This window comes from Haemaphysalis longicornis, unplaced genomic scaffold, assembly GCF_048455015.1.
Source record: "Haemaphysalis longicornis isolate Haplotype H1 unplaced genomic scaffold, Haemaphysalis longicornis Haplotype H1 scaffold_2, whole genome shotgun sequence".
In the NCBI taxonomy this organism is placed as follows: domain Eukaryota; kingdom Metazoa; phylum Arthropoda; class Arachnida; order Ixodida; family Ixodidae; genus Haemaphysalis; species Haemaphysalis longicornis.
The window spans coordinates 214,830,395-214,845,944 of NW_027526295.1; the positions used below are offsets into that span (position 1 = coordinate 214,830,395).

The following is a 15,550-nucleotide window of genomic DNA, read 5'->3' on the forward strand; positions in this document are numbered from 1 at the left end:
TACACGGCATGAATACCATTTTTTTTCTCCAAGCAGAAAGACGGCCGGACACGTACACGTAGCACTGCCACACCAGTCGTGCTCAGTCAAAGACGACGACGAGGAGGAGACAGTATTCGGTTGGCTGCAGCGTGTAATGGACGCTTGTCGGGCTACGTTGCTACTGGCTTGCTGAGAGGGAGGCGAACACCGCTAAAGCCCAGAAAATGCACTCCGTCATTGGCAAGAGAATGTTCCTCCTGGCACTCGTACCTCTGACCAGCCTCGTCTCATCGGTCTCGGGAACCTGGGAGAGGCAACTGGAACCGAAGCTTTTCATCGAGGAGTACCCTCATCAGCTGGTTAGGGTATTCCCGGCCGAAAATGCGAGCGCCGGAAACGGAGAGTACCTAAGGCTGCTACTTTTGGATGGAGATCACGTGCTCGTCGGGGGACGAAACTACCTCTACAACCTCACCGTTCACACACTAGACCAGGTGAGAGACGGGAACCGGTCGAAGTGGCTGCCGCTGAAGCGGTGGCATATCAACCAGAAACCCTTCCGCAATCATTTACCATCAAGGAAACCTTTATCCTTTGTCCATGGTGAAAAGAATTTTAAAAAATGGGGGAGGAGTTGGGGAAACACGCAATTTCGATTACATTAACGGCCTTGGTGAAGTTGGTCCCTCAGAGAGCGAGACAGAGAGAGAGAGACAGAGGGGGGGGACGTTGATTTAGCTTGTTTATGCGTAGGAGTATCTTCTCAGTCCAGAAGTCCAAACGCAGTCTTTGCACGTTCCGCCCTCTCCGTCAGCATGCTAGGTGTGCGCGAGGAGTGCGCTAGACAGCGCAGTCTCCCACTGCTCGAGGTTGGGGTTACGGATAGGGGGTGGAAAGTCCGGGTTCTGACTACATCCCCGGCAATGTGGTGCAGTGACCCTGATTGTCCGCAGAACTTGCATTGCGGTGAGTGATGGTTAGGGTATGCATATGAAGCCGAACCGGATGAGGGAACGTGTTGGTTTTTAATAATCGAAGCGTGGATCCTCGGTGTTTGCTTAATTGGGGGTGTGGCGGTGAATGTATTCTTTGTTCTAGCCTGTAATGCTAGGTAACGACTTGGTAGGACAAAACAGGGGTGAGGTCAGGCCCTCCTCCCTTGGTCTCGTTGGCCAGTGCGCAGGCTGTCGCGTGGGCGAAATCGTTGCCACCGAGGGAGGTGTAATTCGGGGCCCAAACTATCATGAACTTCCGGTATGGGGGGGTTTGCGCTCAGGAGGCAGTGCGCTGCTGGAGTAACCATTCCAGCAATGAATCTTCCGCAGGCGTGCTGTGAGTCAGAGATGATCCTTGGTTTGAGTATAATAGCCAGCGCTATGGCCACTTCGATTCTTGACTCGTAGTTTTGGGAATGGTTGCGCTGGTGAGGCATTAGTCTCTCGTCACCACTTCCACCATTGATCTCTTCTGTGGTTTCCCAGTTCAGTCATCTATGGGACCATCAGTCGGGCTAGGTTCTGGATGCCCGAAGCCGGGCCTCTCCCACACCTCAAAGTCTGCCATTCGGGACATGCGAGCGATTCGGTGTAGCCACGCTGTTGTTGCCGACCAAGGAAAAATGATTGATTGGACTGAGCACCTGCCTCTTTTTAAGCTTTGCTGAAACAGCGCCCATAGAAGAGTATCCTACGCGCGCGAAATGTAGTGCCCGTTCACGGAGAAGCAAGAAGTGTGCATTGTCCCATCAGCGCGCTTGTACCCGTGCACAGTTTAAGCACAAATGCACCCACAAAATTTGTTTATATGCGCTATTTCTACAGTCAGGCCAATTCTGAGCGCACGAAACAGTGACACGAACGCAAGCTATAGCTTTACGAAATACGATGCATACTGCTAGTAAAACATTGCAGAAGCAAGAACTGTATACAGCCATAATATTGTCACGAAGCCAAGGACGACGCAATTGCCTTCAAGGACAACAAGTTTATTGGAGCGAACTTGTGCTCCCCTAACAACTCAAAGAATACACAGGCGGCGAAGCAGCAGCCAACAACGTGACGTGCGCTAGCGAGCGTCGGCGATCCGAATACCGCGGGGTCTGCTCTGCACGCTTTTATCTTTCGGTGCGAGTGTTTCTCGAACCGCCGTCGATTTACATCCAGAACATTGTAGATCAAAGATTATTCTAGGCTTTTGACGTTAGTTGGAAACGCTCTCCCTATCAAGAAAGATAACCCGTGCGGCATACAAATAAGGAATGGAACACGCGCTTCCCATGGCACACAGATAACACAGAACGGCGCAGCAGGGCGGTAAAAGCAAAACATAAATAAACAAACCCAATGCATGGTTCGCGGCAACATACATTGTTAGCATTTAACGGAACAAATGTGGAAATTAAACGCCCCTTCGTCTAACGACAACAATGTTTGAAGAGCTCAGCTTGCTCGTAAGGTATTCGTTCGCTGTCATTGGGGTTGTAGGGGTTCACAGAGTTTTGGTGACAGGACGGTCGTCATCAGAGAGAAAAAGAAAGTTTCACTTTAAATCCGAACTGCTCCGACTTTGTCAGAATGGTGCAATTGGATAGACGTTGGCTTCATAACGCAAGAGACCGAAGTTCGGTTGCGACCACAGGAGGCATTTTTTTTTTCTTGTGGTACTTGATGTGCAGCCATTTTGTGAACGACGTTGCATAAAGTTGGTTTTCCTGCAGTGCATTGTCGTGACGGTATGGTCGCCATCAGTGAGGTATAGACAACTACGCTTCAAAAGGGACATTTGTCGCATTATGCGAGAAACCTGTACAATCGCGATCGTGCTGAAAAATTCTTGCACCGAAACTCAAGCACGAACTTTCTTGCGTTTGCCTTTACTTTATAAGTTGTCAAAACCTTCATTTGTATCGACTGTAAGGTCAACAACCAGTTTACCGTGGAAGATAGATAGGGATTAATAAAAAAAAACTTTTCCCTGCCTCGATCCTGCCTAAGCCTTCCGGCGAGATGATGCATAAAATGGTCCTGAAAGTGCACTCTGGGATAAGAAAACACTCGTGAATCGACAAGACAGGACAGGAAAAGTGAACGAAGGGTTTTATCGCTGCAGGGCGCTCGAAGTTTTCAGAACACAGAAATAACCTGATATATCTTCTGTTGATTCAATACTGCGTCCGTTTGTACCTGCCTGGGAAGCAATTGAGATCAGCTCTGCAATTTCAGAAGGCACAGTAGGGGGAGCCAGGGACAGTGAAGATTGTGCGCACGCAGCTCTCAGTGCAACAATCAGAGCAACATTCAAGTACTAGAGGGAACTGAAAAAGGTAATGTTTTAATGCACTCCTACACCAAACCAAGGCTGTAGGTGAGAGCATGGTATGGAACACGATCTTGACAAGATGACTGCGCGTAACTTGCATCGCCTGCGCCGACACAAGGCTATAAGCTGTACTTACACTGTAGACACGAGCTTTGAAAACCTTATGTTGCTTGAGGCTGCGTCGTGGTACCTTTTGCTACAGCTTGAGTAGTAGCCATACGCGCTCCATCGTTTAGTTAGTCGCTGGAAGGATACAAGGCCATTCGTTTCAAAGAAAAGCTGCTGCCCTTGTGACGGTGTTACGTTCGGATGGCCAGCTGGCGGGACAGGTGACGGGAGGAGAGGATTGTAGTCAGTGAATCTGTGATCCCAGCAAAGCTGTTGCCAGGAGTGGATGATCCAACATCAAGCCCCATTCAGTTTCAGTTCCAAGCAATTAGAACTTGTCACATATTCATTCCGTTTAATTCCACGGAAAGCCAAAGCTTTGCCCATTCTCACTTCTGGAGTGGTTGGGCAGGTCAATACCATTGCGGAAATTCATCTACGTAAAAACTGCTTCTTGTGGCTGTATTGAGTTACCTACGAACGCTACATAAATATGACATTAACACGTCTTGAGACTGGTAGAAAGTAGAGGGACTGTGGCATCTTGCTGTCGTAGCTCATGCAGAACAACAATCTATCTAATTGGCAGGGGGGCACTATTCCCGAACCTATTTCACTATGGTCATGGTCAGCATGTTTTAATGGCTTACTCCTGCACGGTGCCAGCAGCAGCTACGAATCCGTTTCTGTCTGCTCGTTTTGCTTCCTTGGACGGCTTGTCACGCGTTTATCTTGCTGTGCGCTTCGCGTATCATCGCAGTGCTGCCGTACCTCGGGTTCGTGCGATAGCGCTTCCGCTGTTTCTGCCAATTTAGAGTGCATGTAGATGTCCGTAGTTCTGAATGGCGGAGGCGAGCGGCGTAGTGCAACGACCAAACGAATCGAGAGAGAACTTAGGAGTAACTGGAGCGCATTCACGTCCCATTCCTCCAAGTGTTGTCACCATTCCACTTCATTACAGGGTCACGAAAAGGTAGAATGATTCCGGAGTCATTTTAATTCAGGAGTGGCAACTCCGCAACACTGCGGCATGGGTCTGCCACTGGCAGTCGGTGTTTTGCAACATACAATATTTATGCTATAACAAAAACAGATAAAAACGGCGCACATCTCTGCTCAGTTAGCGCGAAACTCACTACTATGAACCTTGCAGGTAGGGAACATCAGCTGGTTGGCGTCTGGATCCAGCGCGCGCGAGTGTACCGACAAGCCAGCGGCTTCAGCGGATGACCCCAACTGCGCTAACTACATCCGCGTGGCCAGACACCTCTCGCCACAGAGCATCCTCGTGTGTGGCACCAACGCCTACTCGCCACGCTGCCGTGAGTACAAGTACGACGGTGCTCAGCGAAACTACTCCTGGAAGACCGACGTGGACGGTGCAGCTGTCTGCCCTCCCGATCGAAACAGCAGCAGCGCGCTGCTGATCGTCAACAACCGGCAGATCGCCGGTCTCTCGGCTCGCAACAGCCACCCCAAAAGGCCCGCAGAGTTGACATCGCGGCCACTGCGAACCAGGCCCGAGGACACTGCCCATCTCGGAGCGGACGCACAGTTTGTGGGCGCGTTCGCCTTCGATGAGCATGGCTACTTCTTTCTGACGGAGACCGCACCCGAAAAGGACCAGTGCGGCCCGAGAACTTCAGCCACGGTGGCTCGGGTGTGCATTAACGACCCCGGCGGTGTGCCGCCGCACGAGTGGATGTGGACCAGCCTCCAGAAGGTCCGGCTGCACTGCTCACTGAACGGCACCAGGCCGTTCGCCTTCACGGACGTGGCCGCCGTAAGCCCCGTCATGACGCGCTGGAACAAAGCGTTCGTGTTCTATGCGCTTTTCCAGGTGCAGGGCAGCCCCCTCAAAGGATCCGCCGTATGTGCGTTCAGCGTAGACGACCTCACGGCGGCCATGAAGGACGGCCGGGCAGAGCGCGAGCAGTGCCCCACACAGCAGCACGCGATTGGCAACGAGACAGAGTTCCTCGAGAAAAGTATTCCGCTGTCACACACTGAAGTGCACAACTACCTGAGTGAGCCTATGCTGGCTCATGTCGGCTTTGACTACCAGTACACCAGCCTCTGGATCGACCCACAGGTGCGAACCGTGAGTGGCAAGCGCTACGACGTCTTCTTCATCGGCACCAGCCATGGGCATGTCATCAAGGCGATCAATGTGGGTGAGAACTCAATCTCAACCGTTGTCATCGAGGACATAATTGTGTTCCCCGGGGAAGACCCTGTCCTGGATCTCCGAATCGTGCGGCGGCCCAACCTAGTCACGCTGCTTGTGACCACGTACCACGAGCTGGTCTCCGTGCCATTGGACAACTGCAACTGGACAGTGCGCACATGCACACAGTGCATTGGTCTCCAAGACCCGTACTGTGCGTGGAACAAGGACACAACCAAGTGCGAGTCCCTGGTGGACAACCCAGAACCCAAGAATGCTGTGCAGGAGGTGGTCACCGGCCATAGCCTGGAATGCCCGGACGAGTTCACAAAGCACATGAGCAACATGAAGTTCCCGCATGGCAACGACCCGTGGGCCCTTGACAACGCGGCAACCACTGGCCGCTCCATGTCACACCTGTACAGTGGCCACACGCTGGGCTTTGCCATTACCTTCTGCATTATGGGCTCCATTGTCATCGGCTTCGGAATTGGCTACTGGTATCGGCACAACCAGCGCAAGGACATGGCCTACTTCAACTACCACTGATGGCTTCCTCATTAAAGAACCAGAGACCAGTCATTTGTATGTGTGTGACTACCACTTTTATTTCTCGCTGTTTTGGAACAAGTCACATCCAATACAATGACAATAAAAACGCCCAAACTCGGGGCTAAACAATCCTCCCCACAGACGGTTACAAATAGGGAAAAAAAAAATTGCTTTTGCGACACCCAAAAGGCAAAGACGATTACAAAAAAAAATCTGGAGTAGAGAAGTGAGCCTTTTTTAAACGTGTGTACTTCGCGAAATCGCCAGGCCCGCCCGGCATGCCTTCGTCGTTTTGTATTTATTTGACCAGACTATCATTCATCAGGCCACAATTGGCAGGGTGTCAATTGGTTCTTTCCCCAATGTAGAAACCATGGAACATATACCACTGGCTTTCTAACTCCTGTTTAAACGTGCATTTCCTTATATCACGCACACGTGAACTCTCCCACTGAGGAATGCCGCATCCCCAATGAAACGAGAAAGCAATGATGGGCAACTTTTTTTTCCCTGTCGTAACGGTAAAAGTGCTGTGTGCTTTGGTCATTCGTTCTCAGGTGGACAGTTTGTTTAGGTGCTGTCATCGCCGAACTGCAGAGACCTCCGGCAAGAAAACAAAATCGTCGGCGTCTTCCTCGGTTAACGCCAAGATTGAGAGGGAGAGTTTGGCAATGGAAACTCCCAAGGCTGACGCATGTTACGTTCCGCAAGAAATGAACAGAACGGTGAGAAAAGCAAAGGAACGAAAAATTCTGAGGGAAGGCAGACGTTGCTAAAGAAAAACGTATCAGAGCCTACAACGCCCTTGTGTTGTTCTTGGCAGTGCTTTCCCTGTTCTAAAAACGCAGAGAAAACCCCACACAATTAAAAAAACCTACCCAACCCCACATTTGACTGCCCCACCCAATCTACTTGCCCACGCCACTCCATGGATTAAACCCCAGCATTGTACTAGTTGCGCATTTGGAAATTCACAAGTTGAACACTTCGCACCTTGCCGACAGAATTCCATGTTGGGGGTCGGGACAAAATCGAGAGCTCCCACTGCGACACTCGCACGCCTAGTTCCAACAGGGACAGGCTGCGTCCCTACCTTTGATTGAATGTACAGCGCCCATAGATGTTTCGAGATGACCAAAAGGAGCAAACCCAGTGTCAATCTATATAGCCTTGCATATGAATCAGCAATGTGACAAACCGCCTGCAATGAGACCGACTCGTGCACTCACCCCCGCTGATGGACCTATGTACAGGTGCCCAGAATTGAAGATGACAACAAAGTAAAACACTGCCGCTCCAACAGCGAAGACAAACCCTTCTTCAAGCACGCATCTGAGTTGTAGATAAGGCACATTCTTGGCATTGACGGGGCAGAAAAGAAAAACAGCTGCAATGCAGCACGACTGCCGGAAGCGTGTGCTCTCACTGGACGCCCAAAGAAACAAAGCAGCCGACGGCAAATCGTTCCACGGCTGAAGAATGCTAATTTGCAATTATAGAGAAAACTTCACCTGCTAGGTTATGTCAGCTGCACAAGAGTTAAATTCGTACAACAGAAAAAAAGAACAGCGGCAAGCCTGATTGTTGCAGAAGCAGATATGGTGCTCACAAGGCCCAGAAAGAGTAGAATTTCTATAAAGCAGGCTAACTAGAAGGGATGAAGACTAGATGGAGAGATTGGCTCAGATCTCCAAACGCCACTCTCCGACATGCAGCCACTACCAAGCCGAAACCGCTTCTACTGGCTGTTTGATACAGCTTCCCTGTCAAGACCTGGAATATCTTCCTCCCTGTGAGTAACAGACCTGAATGGCTTGTTCCTTGCGCAATCACAGATGGGGAGAAAAAAAGAGCGCCCAAAGGGGACCATAGAAATAATTGCTATTCGAGCCATATATACATACATACATACGCATGAAGCAGGCAGCGCAAGGCTACCTGTGCGAGCGAAAGTGCGACAACGTACATACATATATACAAGGAGGGATGGTTTCTTTACTCCATGAGATAGGCAATTAAAAACGGAAATTACGCGATTCCTAAGAACTCGTTTGCCTTGAACACTGGAGTCAAGTCAAACAAGCATGCAGCACATTAACCTAAGCAAGTGCACCAGCCAGGTGACAAAGACTACCTCCTGAAATACAAGAGGGCAAAAAGCTGCCCGCTTTGACTGTCAATCGTCACGCCAACGCTTTTGAAAGAGGCTGCACAGCCAAACAAGGCAACGGCAGCGGACCAACGCCAACCTCGGCCTTTGGCCAGATGCCGACAGCGGGAAGAACGCCAGCCGACGCTCCTGGCCACCAACTTCCCGAGACGAGGCGGAACGTGGGAAAAAACGCCCGCTGACCATCTCCAGTCACCCTACTTTTCCGAAACAGGGCACAGTTGACCAGTGTACCGTCAATGATAGCGGAAAGGCCACCGTCGTCAGCTCCACCTCCCCTCCTTTCCTTTCCCGCCAGGAGGAGAACACACAGAGGGAGAGAGGGGAAGAAACAAAAATTTGAGGAGAGTGGTGTGTACGTCAAGTCGCGCAGCCCCGGGAAAACTTCGCCACTGTCATGGTCCCTAGCCCCCTCTTGGCAGGAGAGAGGACACTGTGTCCTAGCCAGAAAAATGAAAGACGCCGCTCAGTGTAGATATTTTTTTCTACTCGTTTTTCTTGGGCCACGGAAGGTCTCTGCGCCGACGCGCTCGCGCGCATCCACGGACAGATAGACAGTTCTCCCACCCACTTATGCTCGAAAAACATTTTCGCTCGACCACCATGCCTCGCTAAATGAACTCAACCCCACCAACGCTCCTTGCCAGCAGAAGTTTGCCACCAAGCCACATCCTTTCCAAACAAATTAAAAAAAAAAAATCCCGCTTCCAACTTCTTGTAACCCTACCCTCGCCTTTCAACATTCAAACTCCCCACTTTGCGCACACAAAACAAAAGTACCTAATTGCAGCTGCTTCCAAGTTTACGTCACCCATATCATACTTCAAAAGGTTTGTTCTCTTTGCCCATCATTTCTTCTGTCCTTTACTGTACACCTAGCGGAACGAAATGCGAACCGCATCCTTACATAAGCAAACATTTTTGTTTATGCAACCCACCGTTCCAACCCATTTCTTAATGCAAGAAAAAAAATTGCAGCAGCAGATTCCAGGGAACATGCAGCTGCTTACACCTGCAGTTGCGATGACATTTTTTCCTCTCCAACGTACGCAGGCCCTTCCAAGTTTGTATTCCTGGCAGACAGGGCAGGCAAGGCAGGCGTGCCTGGCAGCGCACGGGGGGCACGTATCACGCGACGACACACGCACGCGCACACTTGCTGCAGTCTCTGCCTTTTAGGGCGCACAGGCCATCGCAGGCAGTGGGCTTGCAAGACGGCTCGAAAAACGACTGCACTCTGCAGAGTGCACAAGCGATCTGTTCCACCGCCACAGAGACCCGAACTCACATCGGCTACAGAAAAAGCCCCCAGAGGCGTTGGAACACTCGAGACACCAGCCCCCACAGCTGCAACGCAGCACAAGGAAGGCAATGCCCGTGAGCATCTGTATGCAGAATTTCACCTACATGTATACATACACGCACAAGAAAAGCAAAGAGGTTCGCGAGAACAAATGCCTCAACACTGCAAAGGCAAGCCCACACGCCTGCTAGCTAAACGCGTCTACATAGCATCGAAAATATATGTGCACCATACATCAAATGGGGAACAAGAGCCACTCTGCCCTCTCTGCCCATAGAGACGTAAGTGAAGCCAGCAGTCTGTCTCGTGCTACACCGTCTACAATTTCTTTAGAAAGTGCTCTATACAACACGGAGAAAAAAAAAAAAGCAGCAAAACCAATTTACGCAAAAGCAAGCAAGTACCAAGCACAAGCCTCATAGCCAACTCGGGTAAAGCGCAGCACATTTCACGGCATGCACTAGAGCCACAAGGGGGTTACCCGCGACTGTCTTCCAAGGAACTGTTGCCCCGACGACGCGCTTTCCTGACTAACGTTTTCTTGGCACACCGGGCAAATGGTTTAAAACGGCGCACGCCTTCTTTGTACCTCAACCACAAAAACCACTCAACAGGTCGTCGGCACACCACCCTGTGTCAGCTCTCATCCCTACGAGCGCCGACGTGCTCGATTCGACCTCCACACAACCAGCAAGCAGCCAGCCAGACAGGCACGCTACTTCTCTTTCGACAGCAGGGTTAGGACATTTACATTTGTGCAATCAGCGACGGTCAAAGCGCTGACAGTTCGCTTGGATAATCGGTGAACTGTAGCACAGGACTGTCAACGTCTTGCACCGTGTACGAGGTGACCAAAATGAGGGGAAAAAAAAAAAGGAACCACTAGAAATGGGTGCAGAACCGTACTAGGTTAATTGCACAGGTGCACGGCTACCCAGTGACAGTGAAGAACACAAGGCACACTACCTGTAAGGGACCAGCAATGTTAAAGCCATCGATGTCAAGATTAGCTGGCAACAGGGGGAAATACATTTGCGACACCAAATGCAAGAAGTTCCTCAAGTTTTTGGAAAGAAAAGTAATATAAGACCACCCTAAGAGCGATGGTCCTCTCCCAAAGACGCCAAGTTGAACGAAACAGACAGGTGACAAATGTGAAAGCAGCCAAGGCCTCACAACGAACGGAGTCTGCCATGCACACCTAGAACACACATACAGAATAAATAGACAAGAATGTAACCTTACATTTGAGAAACTTTAAATGAGTTCACAAGCTCACGGCAATAATTTTGAAAAAAAAAAAAAAAAAAAAGAAGGCCAATGATAGACCCAACCCTGAACACAATACTGCAGCTGCTGCCCTCAATTGTTGCAAAAGCTACCAAAACGCTAAAAAATAGTAACTTACAAAATGCATGTACATTTATGACTGAAAGGCGTGAAACTTTGCAAATATCCCGGAAAAAGATTTGGAAGCAACGATTTTATTCACCCCTGCTGTAAATCCAACGTGTCCAATTTTCTCCCAAGTGAAATTACGGGAGAGCTGCTACTTTGCTCTTGAAATTTTAAACGAACTCAGTGGGTTCGCAGCAACACAAGCTAGCAGTCTCTAGATGTAACACAGCAGAACTCGCAGTAACACTTCTGGCATTTGTGCCTGTTCCCACAGCCCCTTCTCCCCCCCTTCAAACAAAGTGGGAACAAGCAATAGGGATAGTGCTATATATATATAAAAAAAAGAACAATAAAAGCTTCCGCCTATCAAACACAAGGAAATAGAAAGGCGTACTAATTAAAAAGCAAACAAGGACACACCAATTAAAAAAAAAAAAAGGAGGGGCAGGAAGTTTTGTCGCAGAGCCTCTGCGGCTCACAGCACTCTGTGCGGGCCGGTAGGTAGGGTTGGGGCTATCTCACAAAAGTAGGAGTGAGCAGACGGTCTATGTATATGCATGCCTAGGTGCCAGCGTAGTGGTAGAAGGCGGTACGACCCAGCAACACTACAGCAGTCAAAGCAAAAGAAAAACACCGCAGCCTCCAGTTGCGCGGCCCAAAAGAGGGCAAAGTTTGTTTCTCCAGTGCCTAGGTAGGACAAACGGCTGCCGTGCGCACACTGCACGGGCAGCCGCAGAGGCCCCAGCTAGAGCGAGAGAGAGAGGAAGAGCCTTCCCAGAAAACGAGCCCGCCTTCTCTTTTCACTCCAACCAGCCCCGGCCCCGCAAAGGGGCGAGGGCCACACTGGCGGCGAACTCTGGCGACAAGAAGACGGCGGTCGCAGGCCAACACGGAGGAGACTTGCGCTGGCGGGGTGAGGAGGAGGAAGCAGCAGTGGGGAGGAAGAGGAGGGAGGGGCCGCTTCAGTTGCCCCACCAGTCGTTGGAGCCGCTGCTGTAGTTGCCCCCGTAGCTGTTGGGTCGGTATCCGCTGCCGCCCATGAACTGGTTGGAGGCCCCGTAGGCACCGTACTGCGGGGCGCCTCCGTATCCGCCGGGTCCTCCGCTGCGGCCACCCATGCCTCCGGAGGGGGCCCCGCCCATGGGGCGGTCCCGCGGCCCGCTGCTGCCTCCGCCGCCATACTGGCGGTAGTCGCGGCTGCCAAAGCCGCCCGCACCATACCGAGTGCTGCAAGGAACGACATGCGTCTCGTCACGCACAACTCTCTCCAACCAAGCCCTCCAGCGCACCACCCACAGTCGTGACACAGTTGAAGCCCTTGCCAACGCAGGATTTGAAATTACTTATCAGACCAGCAGAGCTTACCTCCACAACAGCTTTTTTCCCCCAACTGTTCTCCTTCAATATTTTCATAAAGGAACAAGCAGTAGTTGGCAACTACACCTCACCTACACTTTGTAATCAGACCGAGCCACAGTTGCACTAGCGTGGACTCTTTCTTTGATGGAAATGTGGTTATCAACTTGCAGTCAAGCACAGCCAAACCAAATCGAGAGAACTGCATCGTAGCAATGTTGCTTAAAATCGACATTTCTTAAAAGTAGAGCTATTTTTTTCCCGGCCAGCCAAATATCCAAACCCAGGAGTACATATTCAAGCCGTAATGTCAATTTATATCATCGCCGACTACTACAATCGACCAAGATGCAACGCGAATAGCATTTTTTCGACAGCAGCATTTGCCGCTCGGGTTTTCCATGTGCTACGAGTTGCTTCCACAAGAGATGGAACAGATGTTCCCGGTCGCTTAATTTTGATGGAAATTTTATATATATAGCTCCTTGAGCATAGGGAAAAACATGCTTGTGGAAAAAAAAAAATTCCCTATCTCAAAAAAATTTCCAGAGCTGGCTCAGGGAATTTTTTGTTTTTGTCAGTTTTCTAAACACTGTACTCGGCATAATTAGGCTAATTTTATTTAATCAACTATGTTTAAGGAAATATACAAAGCACCAGCACGCATGACAGGTTTCACGTCACAAATCCGTCACTTATTATCAAAACTAAACTAGAAAGCCCCTTACTGGCCCATAAGGAATTACCTAATTAGCATCAGTATTTTCTTTACACCTCAAGAAATAATTATGCCACTTGAAAACTAATTACATATTTGAAATGAGGAAGACAAGCACACATGCACAGTGATTTTCATTATTAAAGATGGCTTAGTAAAGGAAGTGCATTTTAGGACCAGTGTCTCCACAAAGGAGATGGCTTTGAAAAATACCGTACTTGCGCGATTGCAAGTAGACTCGAATTAAAGTCGACCCTCCCCCCATTGCATCTCTGTCCAAAAAAAAGGGAGAGAGAGAGAGAGAGAGAGAGAGAGAGAGAGAGAGAGAGAGAGAGAGAGAGAGAGAGAGAGAGAGAGAGCACTGAAAGCCCATTTGAACGCTGCTGTGAACGAGTGCCGAGAGAGTTCTTCGGGCCAAGGGCTCAGATCGGTTATGCCAACTTTCAAAGTCAACATCACCTTAAATGACGTGAGAATGCATGCAATCGTAAACGCTCTGCTTCGACCGTAACCATAGACACGAGAGTGTTACACTTTTCCCAGCTCGTTGCACCCCTTATTTCTCATTTCTCTTGCCGTTACAAGTGGCGCAAAGTTCGATTTCGACTCTTAAGTCGACCCCCCAACATTGGATTGTCAAACTTGAAAAAGAGGGTCGACCTACAATCGTGTCAATACGGCAACTATTGCATGGTGGATTGTGATGAAATTTGGTGGGTAAATGACAGGTTGCGACAGTCTGAGATCTTATTTTGAATCGCCACACTTTTTGTACAAAATATCCCAACCTACCACGATCTACAAAAACACTATCACGACACAAAATGCACTCTGAGGAATCCAGTGGAACCAACGGAACAGAAATTGGTTCACGCACTGTTTTGCTATGCTTGTCAAAAGTGAGCCGGTGAGCCAAAATCGCACTCTGAAGAAAATCAACTACAAAGTCTTGTCAACTCTTCATATGGCCTATAATGTGCCAGGGATGTTGTTTGGCTGCCTTGCTAGCAGGTGGCTGCTTTGGTCGTTTGCCCTTTGTTTGGTGCGCTCTGGACGTCTTCCGTGTTCGCAGGAAATCCTGTTCAGCTGCCCTTTGGAGGGCTCTCGCACCGGGCTCGAGTCCCAAGGTTGTGCACATTTCTGCACATGCGTGCAAGTTGCCAGCGTTGTACCTGCACACTGCCTTGTGCACTGCTGCCTTTACAGTGAACAAGGCGCGCTCATCCTTTATGAGCAGTGACCCCATCACTGAGTGCAGGCTTTCCGCGGCATTTTGTGTCTTGCCCCACTGACACTTGGCAAGCAGCTGGTGGTCTGACAGACGCTGACATACTGCCAACAGGGCTCTTGCAACATGCAGTGAGAGCCTGTACTTGAATCTCAGGGTTCGCACAGGCTTCAAAAGCAAAAATTCAAGGGTTTTCAAGGACTTTCAAGGACCAGAAAACACATTTTCAAGTCCCCATCTAATGTTTTATCTGGGATTATTTATACCTTTTTCAACACAATGCAACAGTCTTTTATTGCACAATACCTAAGCACAGATAGCCACTAACAGGTGCATGACTGCTCCTCCAGCTTTATTTTTTATTTCATGGTTGGTATTTAGAGGGGTTTTTTTTCGTGTTGTTTTGCTCAGGCTGTTTGATTTCAAAACTTCGTTAATGTTGCCTGCATCTCCTGCTTTTTCAGCAAGAGTATCAGTTGAAACTGAATCAGCAAAAGTTGCTGTAACGCAGGACGAACTATGTACACGTCCACCATTTGCACGTAAAAGCAAACACAGATGGAGCGTATGAGGCACGGCAAACATGCAATGAGCAAACGTTCACAGACTTGGAAGATGCAAGATAGAGACCAGAAGCTGGCTTTCCCTGGCTTGTATTGTGACATGGACTGGATTGTGAAAAGCCTGCTCCCAATGTTGCCTCGTAATATGGAAATCCACAAAACTTTTTGAAATTTCAAGCAATACACTGCAGCTTGATTGTTACGTTTCTTTAGATTTGTTAACACCTAAAATGCTTTAAATTCCACGACAAATGCTTTAAATTCTTGTGAAAAGGCAGGGCCATTGATTCTCTCTATAAAAATGAAGGATATTTAAGGACCATTAAAAAATACCAGGACTTTCCAGGCCTTGAAATTGACACTTTTGAATTCAAGGGTCTTCAAGGTTTTCAAGGACCTGTGCGAACCCTGTTGATTGATGCCTGCACCAGCTCGGGGAACCAGGGGGAACAGCTTTTGGTGCGGCTCATCATCAGTGGCCATCACTGCCCTCTACATTTCTGCTATAGTCGAACCCCACAGCAACGAATATGCCGGGGAAAGCCAAAAAAAATCACTTTTGCGGGAATTTCGTTGCCACGAGAATGAAACAAACACAAAAATCGCCCGCAAACCCAATATTTCCGAAAGTCGGCTATATTACTTTACAAGCCTTACCTTGCAGTAACTTTACAGCTCAGCTCTCAC

At 49.3% G+C, this 15,550-nt stretch overlaps 2 protein-coding genes across 5 annotated transcripts in view; one reads left to right on the forward strand and one right to left on the reverse strand.

Moving 5' to 3' along the window:
* Nucleotides 1–206: 206 nt before the first annotated feature.
* On the forward strand, nt 207–6,439 carry LOC144168497 (semaphorin-1A-like). Its single transcript, XM_077697467.1, has 2 exons — nt 207–476; nt 4,562–6,439. Exons 1-2 carry the CDS (start codon nt 207–209, stop codon nt 6,122–6,124), a joined length of 1,833 nt encoding a protein of 610 aa, XP_077553593.1. The 3' UTR covers nt 6,125–6,439.
* A 199-nt stretch (nt 6,440–6,638) lies between these two features.
* Bel (ATP-dependent RNA helicase bel) overlaps nt 6,639–15,550 on the reverse strand; it is a 29,445-nt gene continuing 20,533 nt past the window's right edge. For all 4 annotated transcript variants that reach the window (XM_077699293.1, XM_077699291.1, XM_077699292.1 and 1 more), the window contains one exon: nt 6,639–12,225. In XM_077699293.1, coding sequence (XP_077555419.1) covers nt 11,961–12,225 — 265 coding nt within the window. In that variant the 3' untranslated portion in view covers nt 6,639–11,960. The remainder of the gene's footprint in view (nt 12,226–15,550) is intronic.

Coding starts and splice junctions, on each gene's coding strand:
- LOC144168497 (XM_077697467.1), top strand. CDS start 207: ATGCACTCCGTCATTGGCAAGAGAATGTTCCTCCTGGCACTCGTACCT. Junction 477..4,561: donor CCGTTCACACACTAGACCAG/GTGAGAGACGGG, acceptor TGAACCTTGCAG/GTAGGGAACATCAGCTGGTT.